This window comes from Polyergus mexicanus, unplaced genomic scaffold (genome assembly GCF_030449975.1).
Source record: "Polyergus mexicanus isolate NDT 795.1 unplaced genomic scaffold, iyPolMexi1.0 SCAF_22, whole genome shotgun sequence".
NCBI lineage: Eukaryota > Metazoa > Arthropoda > Insecta > Hymenoptera > Formicidae > Polyergus > Polyergus mexicanus.
The window spans coordinates 5,100,500-5,122,850 of NW_027223342.1; the positions used below are offsets into that span (position 1 = coordinate 5,100,500).

Here is a 22,351-nt window from a genome sequence, read left to right on the forward strand (position 1 = left end):
AAATTATGGAAAATTATTATTTAATATATTATTAATTTCATTTTAATATTTATGACATATATGCGTGCGTAAGTATTTATGCGTGCATGTGTGCGCGCGTACGTATACGTGCGTATATGCGTGTATGTGTTACGTGTGTGCGCGAATTGTGTGTGCGCGCGTATTTATTACGGGTATATAGTATATATGTATGCATGCGTATACATATCAATGAATTTGGAACAATATGGCGTCTTGCGAACAAAGCGACATACGTCTAGCGGCGTATCAGTGAACCTGGAAAACGGCCTAGCAGCATAGCCTAGCGGCGTATCAGTGAACCTGGACAAATATGGCGTCTCGAAAAGTGACACCTTTTTGGCCGAAAAATTCATATGAAATATCGAGATTTGTACATCAAGTGCAAGTACCAGTGTTATTTTGATATTATTATATTCGGAAAAATCCATGTTCTCGATTGATATGTTCATCTCTCGAAAGGATGGTTCGACGTACGAGATATTTCGAATTCATTTTCTAAAATTTTCAAAAAACGTCCTCACTCCGGTAAATGATACACGGTAGCGTCTGTTTTAAAAAGTTTTAAACTTTATATGAAGGTGAAGATGGATATATATACAGGGTGTCCCCATTTAAGTGGTAAAACTTCAGGAACGTGTAGGGGACCAAAAGGCCTAAACAGAAAGTCCTTTAGAGGTTTGCTCGTTTTTGCTCCATTTTGGAGAAGATCACAAAAAAGAAACAAAACAAGTTTTCGTTTTTTACTTATTTATTTACATTTTATTTATGTTATCATCTATTTAATGCAGATATTCTTGAAAGTGTTGCCCTGTTACACCAATGCAAGCATTACATCTAATACTGACCTGTTTAATTGCAGCTAGACTGTTCTAGTGATATTTAGTGCGCTGCATCTATGATTCGGTCTCTTGCTCTCTTGAATTGATTGGCACCGTAACATCAAGTGTTTACAAATGTAAGGAACCTTGAAGCAGAAAGTTTATTCGGTGCCAATCAACTCAAGAGAGCAACTGACAATGAGAGATTGAATTTTTGCGATTTTCTCTAAAATAGAGCAAAAACGAACAAACCTCTAAAGGACTTCTTGTCTTAGTTTTGCGGTCCCCTACACGCTCTTGAAGTTTTGCCATTTAAATTGGAGACACCCTATATATACAGTCCCGCAACGTGATGTCCACACTGAAACTGTGTATTCTTTGTGTCATTCTAAGTCAAAAAGTCTTAATACACACACATATGCCCTAAAGTCGCTTGTTTCGAAGTTATAGCGAAAAATGCAAAAGTAATTATTTCTCACACTAGAAAAGCACCTTTATGACTTATCTTATCGCACTAGTAGTGCGGAAATAACAAGCATTACAAAAAATATTGTATGTATGGCATGTGCGGAAGACAACGAACTACGTCGCGCATGAAGTTGCCGTATGAGCTGAAGCAAATGCGGCAACTTCATACTCGACATAATTTCTTGTTTTCCACATTTGCTACATAAGATAATATTAATAAATTGACTGTCGTTTTAAGTGAAAACATCGCATAAACATAGCTTAGAAATTTCTCTTACCTACCAATCATGAGTAAATTTTCTAATGAAGAATATGCTGATATTCATTTTATTTATGGTTTCTGTAATGGTAGCGCACGTGCAACAGTAACAGAATATCATCGACGGTTTCCTAATCGTAGAATACCAGATCGAAGAGTTTTCAGCAATGTCCACCGAAGTGACATCGTCAAGTTGAGGATGCGATAGACACCAGCAACGGTGGACAGAACTCCTATTATTAGTGTTAGAAGACTTTCGGCGCAAACTAACGTCTCTAAAACGACAATTTGGAAAATACTGCGTGATTTATACCCATTTCATTTTATGAATGTTCAAGCTCTTTAACCAAATGATTATTCTACACGCGTCAATTTTTGTCACTGGCTTTTAAAAAATCGACAAATACATACAAAAATTTTATTTACCGACGAAACTACTTTTACTAGAGACGACATTACAAATAATAAAAACTTTTGTCACCACGAGAAGAAAATCCTCGTGCTATTACTGAAACACATTTTCAAAATCGATTTTCAGTGAATATCTGGTGCAGTATAATCGGTAATCGTCTAATAAGGCCCATCATTATTGAAGGTCATTTAAATGTTGAACGATACTTGCATTTATTACAAAAACAATTGCCCGAACTTCTTGAAGATCTGCCTTTAAACATCAGAAAACAAATGTGGTTTCAAGAAGATGGAGCACTACCTTACTTTAGCAGAATTGTTACAAGATATCTAAATGAAAAATTTCCTGGGCGCTGGATTGGCCGAGAAGGTTCAATAAACTGCAAGATCTCCCCATCTATCTCCTCTGGATTAATTTTTGTAGGGACACATGAAATCTTTAGTCTATGCGGGTAAGCCAATCAATCGGCAGCAGTTATTAAAAAAAATAACAGACGCTTGTAATAATATACTTAACGAAGCGGAACTTCTTTTGTGTTCTACAATATCAATAATTAAAAGAGCAGAAGTGCGTGTAGACCAAAATGGTGGTCACTTTGAACAATTTATAAAGTAGTTTATAAAGTAAATTATTGTTTAATTATCGTTCAATTATTGTTTAATTATCAATAAATAATATTATCTTTAATAATTAATATTGTTTTTTATGCAATCTTGCTTTTTGCTATAACTTTGAAACAATCAACTTTAGGGCATATGTGTATTAAGACTTTTTAATTTAGACTGACAAAAAGGATATATATATATATATATATACAGGGTATCCCACAACGTGATGTCCACACTGAAACTGTGTATCCTTTTTGTCATTCTAAATCTATATATATAAAATCTCTAAATATATATATATATATACATATATGCCCTAAAGTTGATTGTTTCAAAATTATAGCGAAAAAACAAAATTGCATAAAAAACAATATTATTTATTAAAAATAATATTATTTATTGATAATTAAACAATAATTGAACGATAATTAATATATATGTGTATATACATTGTGACGTGACATTTTCGGGACGTCCGTCACAAGGGTCGAATGACCCGATCGGGGGCGGTTTTTCGGGGGCCTGCGTCCTTCCTAGTTAGGGAGAGAGCGGCCTAAGCGTCAGATCGACGAGATCCGACTTTTGTTAGTAATAGTTATCGAAAATGTAAGCTCGAGATAAGCCCGCGAGTTGGTTGTCGGCACGAGGTCGAGCGGCGGGATCCCATCCGGCGGAAGACAGGGAAGAGAGAAGAGCGATAGCCGAGAGCGAGAGTCCAGAACACCCAGGAAACAGGAGACGTCAGGTCGTAATTGCCTAATATTAAAAATACTTTTGAGGGCTAGTAAACATCGCTGCCGGTAAATTTATATTTCTTATGGCAGGAAAGGAGCGCGGAGGGCCGGAATAATCCAGCCAAAGGTGCGGCCACTCCACCCGCACGAGGCGAGGGAGTCCCAAGGACGGAACGACGAGCGGACTCTCAATCCGGAGCCTATTTGGCTAAATAGGAAAGAGAGCCGATCGGGCGCGGCCGTAAGCCGCACCTTTTAAGCCGAACAACAGAAAATCTTGAAAACTCCGGGGCAATGAATCCACCAACACGGCCGTGATGACGACAAGGATCACAAGGGCCGCATGACGGCCCTGTGTAACGCGAAAGCGCCACAGGTGGCACGATAGCGATTTATCGCGCCGGCGTGTCTCCTGCAGGACTTTCGCTCGGCACCGTTTGGCGAGCTGTACGAGAGGACGCGGGTTTTCCGAGGAGCGAGCGGAATATTAGACCGATTAAGGGAAGCATCGAGAACTTCCGGCTGGTGGGACGAGCGTCGTCGACCGATTTTGTTGCCGACATATTGTAATTAATTCGGATGAGTCGCGCTCTTAATAGTTGTCGAGCCACGCGTATTGGTGAATTAACGTGGTAAACATTTTAGTAGAGTCGCACGGCCGACGGGCACACGTCGCTCATCCGAATTATATAAAATAAGCTCTCTCTATTCATTCCGCCGCCGCCGACAGTCGTTAATGTTAGTTTCGTGTTTCTAATCATTGTATGTTGTAAATTATCGGGATTTTTTATGTTCACGCGACCGATATTCCGACATGCGTAAAGTCTTGCGTTACACGACTCATAGTCGCTATCGATAGTTTCCGTATTATTCCTGTATTGTTAGCGCGTACCTTGTATGTATTATAAGAGATGGGAGTCATGGGAAAGCGAAATCCTAAAAACTCATGCAAGAAACCTAGCGGGTGGCGTTGAGCCCGCTATTAGTTTCCGCGAGTCATTCGAGTTATAGATTCGGCATTTCGACGCAAAGGTCATCGTCATTGTTATCGAGACGTATATTGGCTTACCGCGAGCCGGACCAACGGGCTGATTCGAATCGTACAATCTAGAATTTTCTATTCTATCGAAGCGGATTCACGGGCGTGCGTAAAGCAGTTACCGGCGCATTCGAGACATATTTTTAGTTGTCGCGGCCTAATTAAGTCTCGTACGGCGGAAATTCTCGCGGCCGAAAAGCCGAGTCAAAAGCGTGTAAGATGGTAATTTGATACTGTTGCGCACGGTCGTGTTGATATCCGCGGAAATTATGGATACTATGACATTTTCTCCGCCTGTCGAATAATCATTGTCATCCACGATTATTACTTCCGTGAACTGCTCTATACCCTTGTTTCATTTAATATATTAGTATTGTTATCTTTATTTGTAACTTATCGAATGCTCATTTTTGCTCCCGTATTCTCGACTCTCCAGATCTCTTCCGTTTCCTCCCGCACCACCCCCTCTACCATTTCGAGTATATTGAGTAGCCGCGGAATTTTGCCGTCGCGTTAATCATCGATCTCGGAATTGCCTAAAGCGTTACTATTATCGTGAACGGTGCGGTCTGCCGCCCAACTCGGTTATTCGGTGACATATTGAAATTTTCGGGATCTCGGGATCGATATTCGAGATATGCGCCGAAGGTGTGCCGTGGGCACCGAAGAACCGCCCGCCGAATAATCAAATAATTATTACTTAAATAATTAATAAGAAATAACGGTTACAAATTGGCGCCCAACATGTGGCCCACGGAAACGGGAAGTAAGAGGTCAAGAACGACGGAGCTTTTGAAATAATATTGAGCATTATTATATTTGCGTATGAGAAGGAATTTTTTTTGTCTGTAAGGAGAACAGCTCCTACGATTATTTCAAGCGACGAGTACATGATTGACGGCATGTCGAGCATTTTCTTGTAGTTACCGAAGCCGGAATAATTTTTCACGACGTCTAACGTGATAATTTGTATTATTTTCTTGGAATACTTTAGTTAACAAGTATAGGGAATATTTATTTGAATTGTTTGAGGAAAGATATTATTTCTGGCTTTCGTATTCCATTTCTTTTGTTCCCTGGCTACGTGGCAATTTTCTTTTGAAAAGAATATTCACCTTATACGATTCGCGGTGTTGATGTTTTGAGATCGGTGTGCCCGTGCCGAAAAATAATACAGATAATAATCTTTTGAATCGAAGTTGGCTGTCTTTGCTCGACCTTGCCTGATCACCCGTATCTTTCTTGCTTTATTATGTTTAATATTTATACAATGTGTTTCGCTATTTGTCGATATTGAAATATTATTTATTATGAATGTTGGAAAGTTTCTTTTTGTATATTTGTGCTAACTATATACTTTTTTTCTCAGCTTTATTTGCGATACGCCAATTTTGGCTGTTAACGGTAATAATTACTACCGGATAAATTAGTAATAAGGGAGATCCGTGGGATTTCGGTCATTGGACTTCCGTGTGACAATCGAATGGTATCGGAACGGAAAATTTTTGTTATTTGGCTGCTTCTGAGATTCGCTCTCTCGGGAATCGTGTTGGGTGACCGAGTATGGTTGATGTACGTTTTTGTTCCTTTTTTTGGCTCGGCCAACAATTGCGTAGTTGTCGGGTGTGTTGAGTGCCTAAGCGGTTCACGCCCTCGGGGATTAGCGTATACCCAGAGAAGATTTCTGGCTGTCGCGTTTCGGGAGTTCGCTGCACGATTTTCCGTATTGAACAATAACGATTTCCAAAATGGATTCGGTAGATACGCTCACCAGCGAATGGGTCTATGAACTTTCGATGGAGCAACTCCAGCGAGAGTTGAAAAAGCGTGGTCAAGACCCGGAGGGTACCGTCTCCGGTCGCGACTAATTATATTTGAAAGTGACGCGTTGCAAGGGGGTGATCTTCCCCGTGCTCCTACGCCTATGAAGGGCCCATTCGAGTTACCGATCCCGGGCGGGGAGGCGTCGGCGCGACCCGATAGCCCAGTCGAGATGGGCTTTAGGTTAGTTGACTATGGGGAGGCCGGTCTTAAGAGGGCGCACCTCCGACCGCCGCGGATGGATCTACCGCCCCGCGGGGCCGAGGCGCGAGGCTCCACGCACTCTACCTCGTCGGTCCTCGACGCGTATCAGCTGATGCGTCGATGGGATTTTCAATTTTCGGGTGCGCGCGGTAGCGACGCGGAAGCGTTCTTCACGCGAATAGAGGAGGGACGCGCGTTGGTTACCGTGAACGACAACGAAATATTCAAATGCATCCCGTTCTTCTTGTCGGGCATCGCACTGTATTGGTACCGTAACGAGCGCGGACAGTGGCGTAATTGGCGGGATTTTGGGTCGGCATGGCGAACGCGATTCGGTAATCTGGACTTCCAATTCGCATTGCGGGATGAGATCATGCGCTGCACGCAGGAGGATCACGAGCCTATTGCGGACATTTTAACCTGTATGAGAGCTTTGTTTGCGCGATTGAGACCCCCGTGGAGTCTGGACTAGCAGTTAAACGCACATCGGAATATGCTACCACGTTTACAAATCGCTGTACACCGACGCGATATATACGATTTCCATTCTTTAGAGAACTTAGCCTCACGAGTGGAACGTAATTATGAAGCGGTAAACCACTATCGAATGCCGCCATCGCCGGAACAGTCGATTTTTCCGGATCTCGCGTCTCGCCCGCTGCGTAAGACCCACAAAAACCCGACCGCTATAGCAGCCGCGGGATTTTAAGAGACGACGCCGAAGATAGGGAGTGGCGCGATAAATCGAGCGCGGGAACGAGCCAGCGCGCCCGCCACCGCTTCAGTTGTCGCTGCGATTCCACCAAGCTCTTCAACTATGGTTAAATCCGCCGATGTCTCCACCCCCGGTTCTGGTTCGAATACCAAGTGCTGGAACTGCGGAAAGACCGATCGACCGGGCATTTCGCGAGAGAATGCGAAGAAAGAAAACGCGTTCATTGTTATCGGTGTGACAAACCGAGCGTTACCGTAAGGACGTGTCCCGCGTGTGCGGGAAACGAGGAAGGGAGTCGATAAAACGGGCCCCCACGACTCCGGAAATCTTAAAGGCGGCCCCCGTTGCACCCGAAGGCCGGGAAGCCTCCAGTCTCTCGCGCTTAATCCCGTAAAGTCTTTGAAGTTGCAATCACTTCATTATTTCGAGATTTTTATACACGGAGAATCGTTACAAGCATTACTCGATTCAGGATCGAATCGAACGATCCTTGAGGCCGACGGTATACGAATAATACGGCAGTTAGGGATGCCGACGCGTAGAAATCATGTTACACGGATTCGCACGGCCAACGGACAACTAGCAGAGGTGCGGGAGGAGGTGGATGTCCCGTTCACATTGAACAATCAGAGTCGCCTAATTTCGACTTGTTTGTTGCCGGATTTAGCAGTCTCGTGTATCGTGGGGATAGATTTTTTTGTGCAGGTTCGGTATTGGACTAGATTTTGCGACGACCGAATGTTACTTTGCGGAGGAGTCCGCGGTGAGGTATATTTTTGAATCACAGAGCGAAACATCGACAGTATGCAGTGGACTCCCTGAGTTAACGCCCTCACAGGCCGAACAATTGGGAAATTTTTTAAAGGGTAGAATACCGGAAGCGGTGGCTAACCCCGATGTCACTTCTCTAACAGAACATGAGATAGATATCGGTTCGAGCCGACCTATAAAACAAAGGTGTAAAGTACAGGAAGCGATTCGTAATGAAGTCGATAAAATGTTAGATGCTGGTATTATAGAACCTTCGTATAGTGAGTGGTCGAATCCGATCGTGATGGTGAAAAAGCCGAACGGAAAGTATAGATTTTGTTTAGACTTCTGAAAAGTAAATAACGTTTCGAAAAAGGACGCATATCCGCTGCCAAATATGAATGGTATATTAGACAAGCTAAGATCAGCCCGATATATTTCCACGATTGACTTAAGCCAGGCGTACTTCCAAATACCCCTGGCGAAAGGAAGTCGGGAAATTACTGCCTTTAGCGTCCCGGGGAAAGGCTTATATCACTTCACGCGGATGCCATACGGATTAACGGGAGCGCCCGCGACTTTCCAGCGCTCATTAGATAAAATAATCGGGCCAGAAATGGAGCCTCACGCGTTCGCATATCTCGACGATATCGTGATAGTAACGCCAACTTTTGACGAACATTTAAAGTGGCTCGAGCGCGTGCTAACAAGAATCTTTGCGGCCAATCTCACGATAAATTCGGAGAAATGTGAGTTTTGTCGCTCGCAGGTTCGATATCTTGGATTTTCATACAACGAGACGGGCTTAAAGTAGATACGGACAAAGTTCAGCCAATACTAGACTATCCAGCTCCGCGCAATATCAAGCAAGTATTTAGATTTTTGGGCATGTCGTCTTGGTATCGTCGATTTATACCACAGTTTGCAACAATTAGCGAACCGATAATCCGGCTCTTGAAAAAGGATCAGCGCTGGGAGTGGGGGGATGCACAGAGTCGTGCTTTTGAGCAAATTCGGTCGCACTTAGTTACTGCATCTACGTTATCGTGTCCGGATTTTAACGTTTTGTTTGTTTTGCAGACTGACGCAAGTTCGGTAGGAATAGGAGCCGTGCTGACCCAAAAGATAGATGTGACCAAACATGTCGTGGCTTTCGCGAGTCGAGCTCTAGCAGACCCCGAGAAAAGATACTCAGTTACTGAACAAGAGTGTTTAGCGGTCGTATGGGCCATTAAGAAGTTTAGGCCGTATTTAGAGGGATATAAATTTACGGTCGTGACGGACCACAGTAGCTTACGTTGGCTACATAATCTTAAAAATCCGACGGGCGGACTCGCGAGATGGGCACTAGAACTTCTAGAGTACGATTATGAAATAGTCCATCGTAAAGACGCCTTGCATCACGTACTGAATGCGTTATCACGTATGTATGAGAGTGACACCGAGGTAAAAATAATGGTTGCCGTAGAGGCGGACATTATCGCGAATACGTCCGACGCTTGGTATCTTAAGCGTTGCGGAGAGATCGCGAATGGACCTCGACGTTTTACAGATTGGCGAATAGTAGATAGTCAATTATATTATTGCAGGCCCAAAGCTATTGTATCGGATATTGTGGAGGACTTAGACCGATGGAAACTGGTACTACTGAAAGAATTGAGGGAAACAGAACTTAGAGGCCCACGACACACCGCAGTCGGAACATTTAGGGGTGGAGAAAATGTTCTACCGACTAGCAGTCGCATATTATTGGCCGAATATGTTTCGGGATACCGCGAAGTACGTTAGGCAGTGCGATGTTTGTCAGCGTACCAAGGTCGAGCAAGCCAACCCGGCGGATCTCATGGGGCACCGCATCGTGGAAGGCCCATGGACCACGGTGGCTGCCGATATAATGGGTCCGTTTCCGACAAGCAGGGCTGGTTTTGCGTACGTTTTAGTAGTACAAGATCTATTCACCAAGTGGATGGAATGTTTCGCGTTGAGGGCCGCTAACGGCAAGAAAATTTGAGAGAAGTCATCTCGCGTTGAGGTACACCAAAATTTTTGCTGACGGATAACGGCACGGAATTCGCAAATCAAACGTTGCGAGCGTTCTCGGAAGAACACAGGATAACCCACACGACGATTCCGCCATACCATCCGCAGGCTAATCCAGTAGAGCGCGTCAATCGGGTTTTAAAGACCATGATAGTTGCCTTTTTAGAGAGAGATCATAGGGAATGGGATGAGCATTTGCGAGATTTTCGATTCGCGTATAACACCGCTCACCATTCATCTATCGGCACGTCACCGTCGCTTTTAAATCTCGGACGGGAGCCAAACTCGATACGCGAGCGATGCGCGAACGTCGATGAGGTCGAACAATGCTATCCCGCAGAATGGTCCGGGAGAATGCGGAAAATTCAATCTTTGCACAATTGGGTGAAGGAAAATCTCGAGCGGACCTATCGGAAGCAGTCTACTTATTATAATTTGAGAGGTCGCGATATTGTATTTAATGTTGGAGATCTAGTGCTGAAACGACAACATGTATTGTCATCTGCGGCACATAATATTGCGGCCAAATTGGCACTGAAATTCCACGGCCCTTTAGAATTAATAAGATATTATCGAGTGTGGTGTACGAGCTCGCGAATTTGGAGGGAAATATCGTGGGTAAAACACACATAAAGGACCTCAAATCCTCTCACCCTTCACATCCTAGGTAGTTGTCGAGAAGTGATGGAGGGGACGGCCGAACGAGAATGGCTCTCTTTCAAGACCCGTTACGCGGATCTGTTCCGCCACGTGAGCCACAACTGCCCATGCTTTTGGACGGAGTTGCAGGAGCTCCGGACCCTACAGGATCGACGGAGGTATACCTCCAGCGGAGCGCGCGTGACCGAGTTTCCCACCACGCGGGACCAAGAGACACAGACCGGGTCCCTTAACCCTTTTATTGGCGGGGTGATGGAGCGGAATTAGTATGAAAAAATAATAGTTTTTAAAAAAATGATTTACGATGTATTTTTTAAACAATTATTTGTTTTTTTTTGCACTAATTGATTTGTATCATTATTCTGTACATAAAAGTATTACGGTAAGATTATCAAAAATTAATTATTTTATGAGATATTTAATTTTTTATGTCAAAAGATGTCAGATTAAAATATAAAATAACTCAAAAAGTACTGAATAAAAAAATAGTTTATTATAGTGTTTTGGAAAGCTCTCGAGGCAAGCTACAAGAATACTAAATAAAAAATGGGGATTTCTATTTAAGATTTTAAAGTTGACCTTCACATGATTTTCCAAGGTCAAATCATTGTCACTATCTTATGGCCCCCTTGAAGCCACACAACTTTTGTCTGAAACATTTTTTTCTTTCGGGCTTGGTTTTTGAGATATTCGACTGGATGGATTAAAATGGGCCACCCAGTATATATTGTAACCGTAATTTCTTTTAAATTATTTAAATAATAATTATTTATTCGGCGGGCGGCTCTTCGATGCCCACGGTACACCTTCGGCGCGTATTTCGATTATCGACTTTGCGATCCACAAAAATTCACTGTATCGCAAAATAAACCGAGTTGGACGCCAGATACGGCAGGCTGCACCATTCACGATAAACGCAACACCGGAAGACAATTGCGAGACCGATAATTAACGCGACGGCGAAATTCCGCGGCTACTCAGTATACCCGAAATGATAGAAGGGGAGGTTCGGGGGAGACGGGAGAAATCTTGAGAGTCGAGAACACGGGAGCCAAAATGAGCATTCGATATGTTAAAATAGAGATAACAATAATATATTAAAAAGAAATAAGAGTATAGAGCAGTTCGCATAAATAATAGCCTTTTTTTTGGCCTTAGCAGGGAGGGGAAATGCCTTTACGCATTTCCTGCCCACATCGTGCGCAACATTATTAAATTACCGGGCGTTTTACGTGCTTTAACTCGACTTTTCGGCCACGAGGATTTCCGCCGTACGAGACTTAATTAGGCCGCGACAACTAAAGAAATCTCTCGGATGCACCGGTAACTACTTTATGCACGCCCGTGACTCCGCTTCGATATAATAGAAAATTCTAGATTGTACGACTCGAATCGGTCCGTTGGTCCGGCTCGCGGTAAGCCGATATACAGGGTGTCCCATTTTAAAGGACCCACTCAAATATCTCAGAAACACTGCGTTAAATCGAAAAATGTTTCAAACAAAAGTTGTGTGGCTTCAAGGGGGCCATAAGATGGTGACAATGATTTGATCTTGAAAAATCATTTGAAGGTCATGTAAAGGTCAACTTTAAAATTTTAAATGGAAACCCCCATTTTTTATTTAGTATTCTTGTAGCTGACATCGAAAACTTTCTAAAACACTATAATAAAGTATTTTTTTATTTAGTACTTTTCGAGTTATTTTATATATTAATCTGACATATTTTGATATAAAAAATTAAATATCTCGTTACATATTTAGTTTTTGATAATCTTACCGTAATATTTCTATGTACAGAATAATGAGGCAAATCAATTAGTTAAATAAAAAATAGATAATAAAAAAAAATTGTTTTTAAGAAAATTATTTACAATGTATTTTTTTAAACAATTATTTATAATATATATATATGTATATATATATATATATATACAGGGTGATCCAAAACAACCTTCTGTCCTTACAATGTCATATACTTGACTCAATTCTAAGACGATTTTTCCTTTGCTAAAATTTTTTCCGAAGCTTAGTTTTTAAATTATAAGCCAAAATAGTTAACGAATTACGGGCCGCGTACGCGAGGCAGGCAGAAGCGGCGCAACTCACCGTCCCATGCTGGTGATTACGTGAGGCGCTCGCTGCGATCAACTATTTGCTACATGCGATGGGGTATATGTGTGAGAAAGAACGTATACGCGTATACGCACACATACACATTCTCTCTCTTTCTCTCTCTCTCACACTCACTCACTCACTCACTCACTCACTCACTCACTCACTCACTCACTCACTCTTATCTTGTATGTAAAGATTTGTTGTTTTCATACGACTTTTTTTTAATTTTTTTTAATTTTTTTGCGTGGGGAGAGAAAATGCCTTATGCACACCTCACCACCCGGTGTGGTGAGGTAGTGTGGAACTCTCACCCACTAAAAACTCTCCCCTTCCACGGCCACCTCGGACCGTACCCGTCGCAGCCCGGGGACCCGCTGGCGCATGACTTCCCGAGCTACGACAGCCCAAACTATTACTCCTTACGTAATCAAAACCACGCCCTTCCTTGACTCTGTCCCCCCGCCCCCATTTGTGTATATATCCCATTACCCCCTTTCCCCACCCCACCCCTTCCCATCCCATCCCCCGTGGCTCCTGCCCGGCCCCCTCCTTCCTCCAATCTCATCCCTGTCTGTATTGTGTAATATATATGTGTGTAAATGTGTATATATATATATATATATATATGTGTGTGTATGTATAAATGCCATGTTATACTGCGTTATACGTGTAATATGTAATACCCCATTTCCCGCGTAAATATATATATATATTGTTGCGTCCGCAGATCGAAATTGATATAACTCGAATCCGCGTGACACAACCGACACTCGCGTACCGCAAGTAAATAATTAACACTCCTTTGAAAGAACGAAAGGAACTTTAATATAATAACACAGAACACTATTATACAAGGAACACAGAACAATACCGGTTATCGTAATCTTGAATATGTCCGCCCGGAATGGCATCCGTCGCGAGACTCTAAGATGGCCGATCTCTCTTCAGATGAACGCCGTTGTTTAACAACAACCCTTAGCAACGTTCTCCCGGAGACGGGTACAGCAGATTCAGGAATAACGGTCACAAACGACCTGCAGGGACGCAACAATATATATATATATATATATATATATATATATATATATATATATCCCTAAATTAGGAATTTACTTTCCTAAATTCCCTTTAGAGTACAATATTATTCTAATATCCTATAATACCCTACCCTAGTGTATACAAAAGTGTGTACCCTCCCCCTCCCCCACCCGTCTCATCCCATCCCTTCCCGCCTAAGAGGATCTAATATTCATTGCAGTGCAATAAATGAAGACCTCACACTATCTCGAATCAACAGACACATAAATACTCAGTGTTTGATAAAGTACCAAAGAAGTCTCTGGTTTCGGGGGGTGTCGGGAAGAACGCTTAGAGTCCACGGACACGTACGTTGGTCCGAGCCGTACCTCGCGAATATTCACACTTACACTCAATTCGATGATTGACTGCCGGTTGATAATGTCCTTACGTTCACTGAGATTCTTGAGAACATCTTGAGATTGATTTCTAGATCCGATCCGAATAGCAAACCAAATTCCGAGAGCGTTGTCGATTTTTCCAAAGACAGCGTACGCTATGAAAGACCGTTACTCGAAGAAATGATCGAGGATCACCGGAAGGGTCGATATCGACGCAGGAGCGCGGAAAAGTTCCTGAGAGCTTGATTATGATTGGCTGATAGCGTGGCGCGATGCTGATTGGATTGATAAGACCGGCATCGGGATTGGGTTGAGATCGCGTACGAGAGAGAAAAGGGAGAGAGAAAGTACACTAAAGAGAAGGACTAGAATGAGTGAGATGATGGTGAGGAGATTACGCAAAAGTCGCGATATTTTCTGAACACTCAGAATTAAATAAACACTAAGCAACCCCACTCCTCGTCAGCACCCAACCAACGAGACAGTAAGGCCGCCAGTGATGATTTATCTCAATTTACTCACCATATAGAGCTATAAATTACTAACACTACAGCGTAACGACGATAAACAAACGAACAAAACCAAACCATGCAGAACTAAGAAATTAGTAATAATAGGATAAAATGAAGTAGCCTAAATGAAAATTGGAGATGACAATGAAATGAAAGAAAATGAAGAATGAAATACAATGAATTAATTAAATGAAGTGAAATGAGTGAATGAGTTAAATGAAGTGAAATGAACGAAGTGTGAATGAAGCCGCAGTGAGATATGAATAATAAAATAGGTATAATCGCTGTTTCACTGGTTACGACCTCGGTGAGTAGGGTCACCAATCCGAGTCGTCTTCCCCGGGAGGAGGAGGGGTAATTATCGCTCTCTCGCGGCGTCTTTCCTCCTCTTCCTTTTCTCTCATAACTTCTTCCGCAAAACTGGAAAAGGCTCCCCATGCCTCACCCGACGCGACAATAGCATCAACAATGTCTGCGAGAGTAAAGTCTCGCTGTAGTCCCAATTTCCGCTTTAGACGGATCCTTTGGGGGTCCCACGCTAGACATTCTCTAATCGTATGCAACGCATCATCAACGTCCTCTCCACAGAAATCGCAGCTTGCATCCGCGCGTCTTCCAATCCGGAATAGAAATTTGGAGAAGCAGCCATGTCCAGTCAGCATCTGATGTGAAAAGTCATGTTCCCCTCTTCGCGATCCAACCACGCCTCCAGTCTAGGCATAACGGCAATTTTCGTCAGCTATCCGGGTGTATTTGGTTTCTCCAAGTGCTCGCGCCATTCTTCTCGCATCCTCGCATGCTCTACCTCCTTGATTACCGCTATTACTTCCTGCGATATTCCACCGTCCTCCTTATACTCTTTTACCCTTTCGTATATTCGTTTGCGCATAAACGCCACCAAACGCCACGGAGGAAGCCGGGCCAAGAGAAGGGTCGCATTGCTTGTCACCGTCCTGTACACCGATATGACGCGCTGCGCAACCGAGCGCTGAAGACGGTTAAATATCGCCCGTCGTTTACTAGAGGCCAATGCCTCACCCCATATAGAAGCGCCATACAGGATTACCGACGTTCGCGTATAAACGCCGACGCTTTTCATCCGGGCCTCTTAAGTTTGGCATGAATCGATTCAGAATCCGAATCACCCTGTTTGCTTTATGCTCCACATATCTAAAGTGATCGCTAAACGACCAGTCTACATCGATATATACGCCTAAATACTTAAGACTATTCGCGTAATTAATTGAGGTCTCGCTGACAACTATTGATCTTGGTAGTTCTTCAACGCTTCTACCATGGAACAAGGTAGCTTCCGTTTTGTCCGTTGACACTCCTAAGCCTAAACGCTTGATCCGATTTACGACTCTGGTGGTTATGACACTGGCTCTTAGACAAGTGAGCCTCAGGTTTCTGCCGGTTGTTACGACAAGGGTGTCGTCCACGTAGCAGATAATTTCACAGTTTTCGTCTTCATTAGCTACATCTAGGACGCTATCAAAGGCGATATTCCAGAGCACCGGGCCAAGGACAGAGCCCTAAGGCACACCTGTCTCCATAGCCCTAACGCATTTTTTTACCGTGTGCTCCGGTGTAACATATAATTCTGTTTGAGAGGTACGAGTCGATAATCCTCTGTATATACACCGGATAATCCCTGTGCCTCAAAGCCTTTCGGATAACTGGCCACGGTATGCTATTAAATGCATTCCGAATGTCGAGTGAAACCATTACCGCATATCTTCTAGCCTCGATCGCCGCCGAGACAGTTCCCTTAACTAAGAGAAGCGCGTCGTATGTGGAACGTTGTTTTCTGAATCCAAACTGGTTTCTGGAAATCTCAGATCTCGGGTGTTCCATCTGCCACAAATAGATTCTTTCCGCGAGTATTCGTTCAAAGTCCTTCCCTATCTCATCTGATAGGCAAATGGGTTTTACCTTCGGTAATCTCGTCGCCGCAGCATCTGGTTTGCTCGCTTTCGGGATCAAAACCAGGTTAGCACGTTTCCACGCATTTGGAAACTCGCCTTTCATAAAGCACATGTCGAATAAGTGCCTAATCCAGTCCATTACCTCACCTGTGACTTTCTTCCAGATTGTTGAACGGAAATCATCAGGACCAGGAGCCTTCTTCGAGGATGGTGCGTTTTTCTTTACTGCCCTGAGGACCTCAGCTGAAGCGACCGACCACTCGTCCAACCAATCAAAGTCCGACCAATCCTTAATCGGATCCAACAGGTTATACTTTGGAAATAAAGAGTCCAGAAGATCGATAAGTATCTCCGGTTCCAATACCTCCGTCATGCTTAAAGAAGCCGATTTAAGTTTTTTAAGTACAATCCTGTACGGTACCCCTCATGGGTCCTGATCAATTGAACTAATAAGATCCTGCCATGCGGCGGACTTCGCCTTATTGATCTCCGTGCGTAATTCTTTGCGTTTGGCCTTGTATAGCGTTCCAAGGTCGTTAATTGTCCGCTCCGAGCGTTTCTTCTTTTTGGACCTTTGCCACAACCTACGGGCATGAATACACTGCCGACGCAGGATCTCTATGGAATCCCGCCACCAGTACGCATTTCGCCGAGGTTTCCGTGGCCATATTCTCGGTGCCGCAGCATCACAGGCGTACTCTAATAGTCTATCCAGCCAGTTTGCCAACTGCGTCACATCCGACTGATCTTCTACCTCAGGTGTGTGCCCCTTCCATACTAGCACCGCTAGAAAAAGGTCATCGTTGAACTTGTCCAGGTTCCATCTTCGTTGCGCCAACCGGCCAGCAGGTGAATGAGGTCGGTCCGTGCTTATGGTGAACGCGATATATAGATGCTTGGATAACGATTCCATTTCTTCAGCCACACACCAATCTCTTATCAAGGGGAGCAGATCCGGGGACACCCAAGTGAGCTCTACGATCGACTCCCATGTGGCCGCACACATGTGGGATTATCCCCCACATTGGCTATGCGCAAATCTCGTTCTGCCGTCCACCTCGTAAGGAGGGATCCTTTACCATCTGTGAACCGGGAGCTCCATAATTCAGCCTTAGCATTAAAATCGCCCTCCAAAACAATTTTCTCCATCCTTGATGAAAATATTTCGGAGAGTTCATCCAGAGCCAATGCTTGGAGAAATATACATGGAGATGATTAAATACGGTCCACAGAACACCGCTACAAATCGAGATCCTTGTCTAACCAACTGGCATCTCGTTCTAATAAGGCTAGGGTCTATATATATCGCCGCGCTCCTATCCGCACTGACATACCAGGATGCCGAGTCCGGAATATTGTTAGGCTCCGTGATCAACAACAGTCCCGTATTGGTCTCCTTCGCTTACTGTATTAATAGGTCCAATGATGGTCTACTCCAGTGCTCGGATTTAGTTGCACATTTCGGCCCGATTCCGTGGCTCACGCCTATTGCCCCCCACTCACCGCTCGTGCGTTAGTGACGAGACGCCAGATACGCGTAACTAAGGAGCGCGACGCTTTGTCTCAGGAGCGTTTATATGTAAGAATGCCCAAATATAATAAATAAAACAATATTTTTTTAAATCCACCGCAAAAATTATCAAAATTTTAAGAGTTTTCTTCAATATTTTATATTTCATTGATATAAAATATTGAAGAAAAACTTTTAATTATAGAGAAGTATTGTCTTATTATTATATTTGGGCATTCTTATATACGGACGCTCCTGAGACAAAGCGTCGCGGTCCTTAGTTACGCATATCTGATGACTCGTCGCTAACGTACGAGCGGTGAGTGGGGGGCAATAGGCGTGGAGTGGTCTTCACTTGGACACAGTACAATTGGACACGGTGCAAATGGACACGTTACAAATGGACACGAGATTGTGCACACGGTTCAATTGGACACAGTGCATTTGGACACAGTAATTTTGGATACAGTAGCTTTTGGACACATAAGAAAATACGCATCGTTTACTTGGACACCGCTCAATTGGACACTGTTCATTTGGACACCGTTCGTTTGGACACAGAAAGATGCGCACCGTTTATTTGGACACCGTTCGTTTGGACACCGTTATTTGCCCACCGTTCGTTTGGACACCGTTCATTTGCCCACCGTTCGTTTGGACACCGTTCATTTGCCCACTGTTCGTTTGGACACCGTTCATTTGCCCACCGTTCATTTGGACACCGTTCATTTGCCCACCGTTCGTTTGGACACCGTTCATTTGTACACAGAAACATGCGCACTGTTTGTTTGAATATGTAACAGATGGAGAGAAATAAAAATCATTTTGGGAAAATATAATCAGTATTCTTATAACACTTTATACTGGTAAATCTATGTAAAATATGAAATCGTGAAAAGGAGATACATTTGAAGGTTATAATATCTGTCAAAATAAAATATATTCATACTTATATATCTCTGATACTGATGTCATTAATTTTACATTGCTTTTAGCACTTTGTTTAGCCTTTCGCATATTTGGATGTCATGCATGGATACAGTGGGTTCCGCCCCCCCTGCGGGGGGGCTCCACTTCCGGAAGATATAACCTAACCCAAACCTATTTCTTATTTAAAACAAAAATTTGGTGTGGATTACGTCGTATAATTTAAATCAAATTTTGGTGTCCAAACGAACGGTGTCCAAACGAACGGTGGGCAAATGAACGGTGTCCAAACGAACGGTGGGCAAATGAACGGTGTCCAAACGAACAGTGGGCAAATGAACGGTGTCCAAACGAACGGTGGGCAAATGAACAGTGTCCAAACGAACGGTGGGCAAATAACGGTGTCCAAACGAACGGTGTCCAAATGAACGGTGCGCATCTTTCTGTGTCCAAACGAACGGTGTCCAAATGAACAGTGTCCAATTGAGCGGTGTCCAAGTAAACGATGCGTATTTTCTTATGTGTCCAAAAGCAACTGTATCCAAAATTACTGTGTCCAAATGCACTGTGTCCAAATGAACCGTGTGCAAAATCTCGTGTCCATTTGTAACGTGTCCATTTGCACCGTGTCCAATTATACTGTGTCCAAGTGCACCACTCCCATAGGCGTGAGCTACGAAATCGGGCCGAAATGTGCAACTAAATCCGAGCACTGGTCTACTCCTATAAACATTAGCCTGCAGGACCCTAACGCTCATCCAGGTTCATACTTTCAGCCCCCCGAGCTGGACTACGCTCAGCAGTTTGTTCAACCGTTAGAACCGGTTAATCCCTACCTGATTTTCGTTCCATAGGGCAACGGATAGAGCCTAATTTGTGCTTGGGGTCCCTACCTTCTATGGAGCAGATCTTACAGAAAGTGGACAGGGTGCAACACCTAGCCATATGATCTCCTCCACCGCACTTAAAGCAGAGCCCGCTAAAATCCTCTTTAGAGGTGCAAGCCTGCCTAACATGTCCAACATTTGTAGCACTGTACAGGTCTTACATCCTGGAGGTCTACCCGGGCCAAAGTCCAGCCTATTTTAACTTTTCTTTTATTAGCCGTCTTCAACGCCGCACCCAGAGGACACTGTACCCACGCCGTGTGCAGTCCGTTATTCAATGGTCGGATGGGGCCTACTTTAACTTCTTCCATGGTACAGCCGCCGTTTAGAGCCACGACGTATGCAACCTCATCCCCAGTGACCGAGTCGTCTAGACCCACCAGGCGAATTTCTCCTTTAACCGCAGGTCTGACTATCTTAGCCTTTTTTTTAAAGATGTTACGGAGTTTGTCCTCAATCACCTCGATGATCGTGCCTTCATTTGCGGCTCTCCTGACTTTCATGCGGTCAATCTTCAGTTCAGCCAACGAAATGGCATGTCGCGCTCGCATAAACGCATCCGCATACGAAAAATTCAGTGTGCGGCCGGTAATCATAACGGCCGCCGTTTTAGGTGCTTTACGGATAGCCCTGCCTAGTTTGGGGTCACTTACCCCTCCGACGCTAGCCTTTCCTCCCAGAAGTTGTTTGAGCTGGGTGGTGGGGAGATCACCCACCTGTCCCTCGCGTTCCCTCAGAATCTTTTTTCCGCCCCGCTGAACTCTGCTCCATTCTTCATTCGAATCCCTTTCCCCCTCGGGGTCGTTATCTTGGATCTGCTCTTGTTCTTCACTACCTCCTGTTGTTGCCTTACTGCCACCTACTTTTGGAGGCGCCACTTGGACGTTCGCAATCACTTTAGGTTTCAATCTGGGGGCTCGTTTTGGCAGGGGCTTTTACTCTCAACAGAGTCACTGCCAGTTCCAATGTCTATCAGCATGTCTTCTTTCCTGATTTCAGGCTCCATCCGGGTCACCTTCTGCATAAAACGGAGTTTTCCAGTTTTAGGGTCCCTTTTAATTGGGTAATTATCCTCATCCAATGGAAACCCTATGGGGGGCGCATCCGCCACCGCACTTCCACCAGGTAAGGTAAGTATATTACTGTTATTGTTGTCATTGTTATTAACTTGAGTGTATCTTTGTTCTTTTCTAGGAAACTTCTATTTTTTTGTCCCTGTGTTTTCGATTCTACCCCTTTTGCGAATCTCTCCTTCTCTCTCTCTCTCTTTCTCTCCTCTTCAACTCGGTCTAGTTTATCTTTTAGTCCGAAAATTTCCTTTCTGAGCTCTTCGACTAATGACCTCATATCATCCATCTCTCTTTTCCGGCGGATATCCTCAAGTTTATATTTTTCGAGTTGGGCTCAAGTTCCTTATTTTTTGGTTTCAGAGAGGCTGGGTCACCGATAGCTTCGGCCTTATATATGAGCGTATTGATCACTTCTTTCGCTCTCTCTCTGTGTCCCGTCTCATTTTACCACTTATTTCGCCCTGCAAGTTCTTGCTTTTATGGTGCATGCGCTTTACATTACTCAGACAATCCACTTCCAGAGCTCCCGCGCCGGTAGCACCCATGATCTGGAGGTCCACCGGCGCGAGTATATCTCAGCAGCATACCCTCAACTCATTTTCTTAGTCATTAAGGACAACCACTCTTCAAGTGCATAGACAATTCATACGAGTTGTACCAACCACAAGTCACAAATACACCTGCAATACATCAATCCTGGGGACATATATGATTCGTTAATATTAGTGTCAATGCATGACCTACAATACGATAAAATGGAAGAACAAAGCAGTATTATGGTGACGCAATGCATACATGTCCGGACACATTACAACTGCATACGTTGAATGTACCTCAGTATCAAGACGCAACAATACAATTCTCAAGACCTCGTAAGATTATGTAGGGATCCAGGTAATGGTCATCCTAACCCTACCTCCACACGTAAGTCATACATTGAGACTTCCACATATCAGTTTGAAGCGATCGCCACCAGTAAATTCCTGAGGAGTAAAACACATTTAATTAGAATTAATTCACCTTAGAGCAAGTTTCACAGTCTTAGTATGCAATAAAAGTACGGCATTATCTTCGTTATATAATAATTGTTCCCTCATTGCATATTCCGTGGCGTTTCAGGTATGTTAAGTTAGCAATACCGTATCTCAATTCTAAACCGTAAGGAGATCAAATGATACTTTAACATCTATAACAGTTATACTATTATGATATAAGTAAGCACAAATGTGCGAGTATAATAACTATAATTACAAAATAATAAAGAAGGCAATTAACAAACAAAATAGAGTAAATGAAACACAAAATAAAATATTATTCAGAGGTCGAGTAAGTCCCCACTATATGTCTCTCATAAAACAGAGAGATCCCCATATTCTGTATACTGTACTGTCTGCTCCACGTCGACCAGCCAGCCCATCATGGAGAAGACATGTT

The 22,351-nt window shown here is 43.6% G+C and overlaps 1 protein-coding gene across 1 annotated transcript; it reads right to left on the reverse strand.

The window, feature by feature from the left end:
• Positions 1-16,947: 16,947 nt before the first annotated feature.
• Positions 16,948-17,529, reverse strand: LOC138942312 (uncharacterized). Its single transcript, XM_070312448.1, has one exon. It carries the CDS (start codon positions 17,527-17,529, stop codon positions 16,948-16,950), a length of 582 nt encoding a protein of 193 aa, XP_070168549.1.
• Between the last annotated feature and the right edge of the window lie 4,822 nt (positions 17,530-22,351).

Coding starts and splice junctions, on each gene's coding strand:
- LOC138942312 (XM_070312448.1), bottom strand. CDS start 17,529: ATGTGTGCGGCCACATGGGAGTCGATCGTAGAGCTCACTTGGGTGTCC.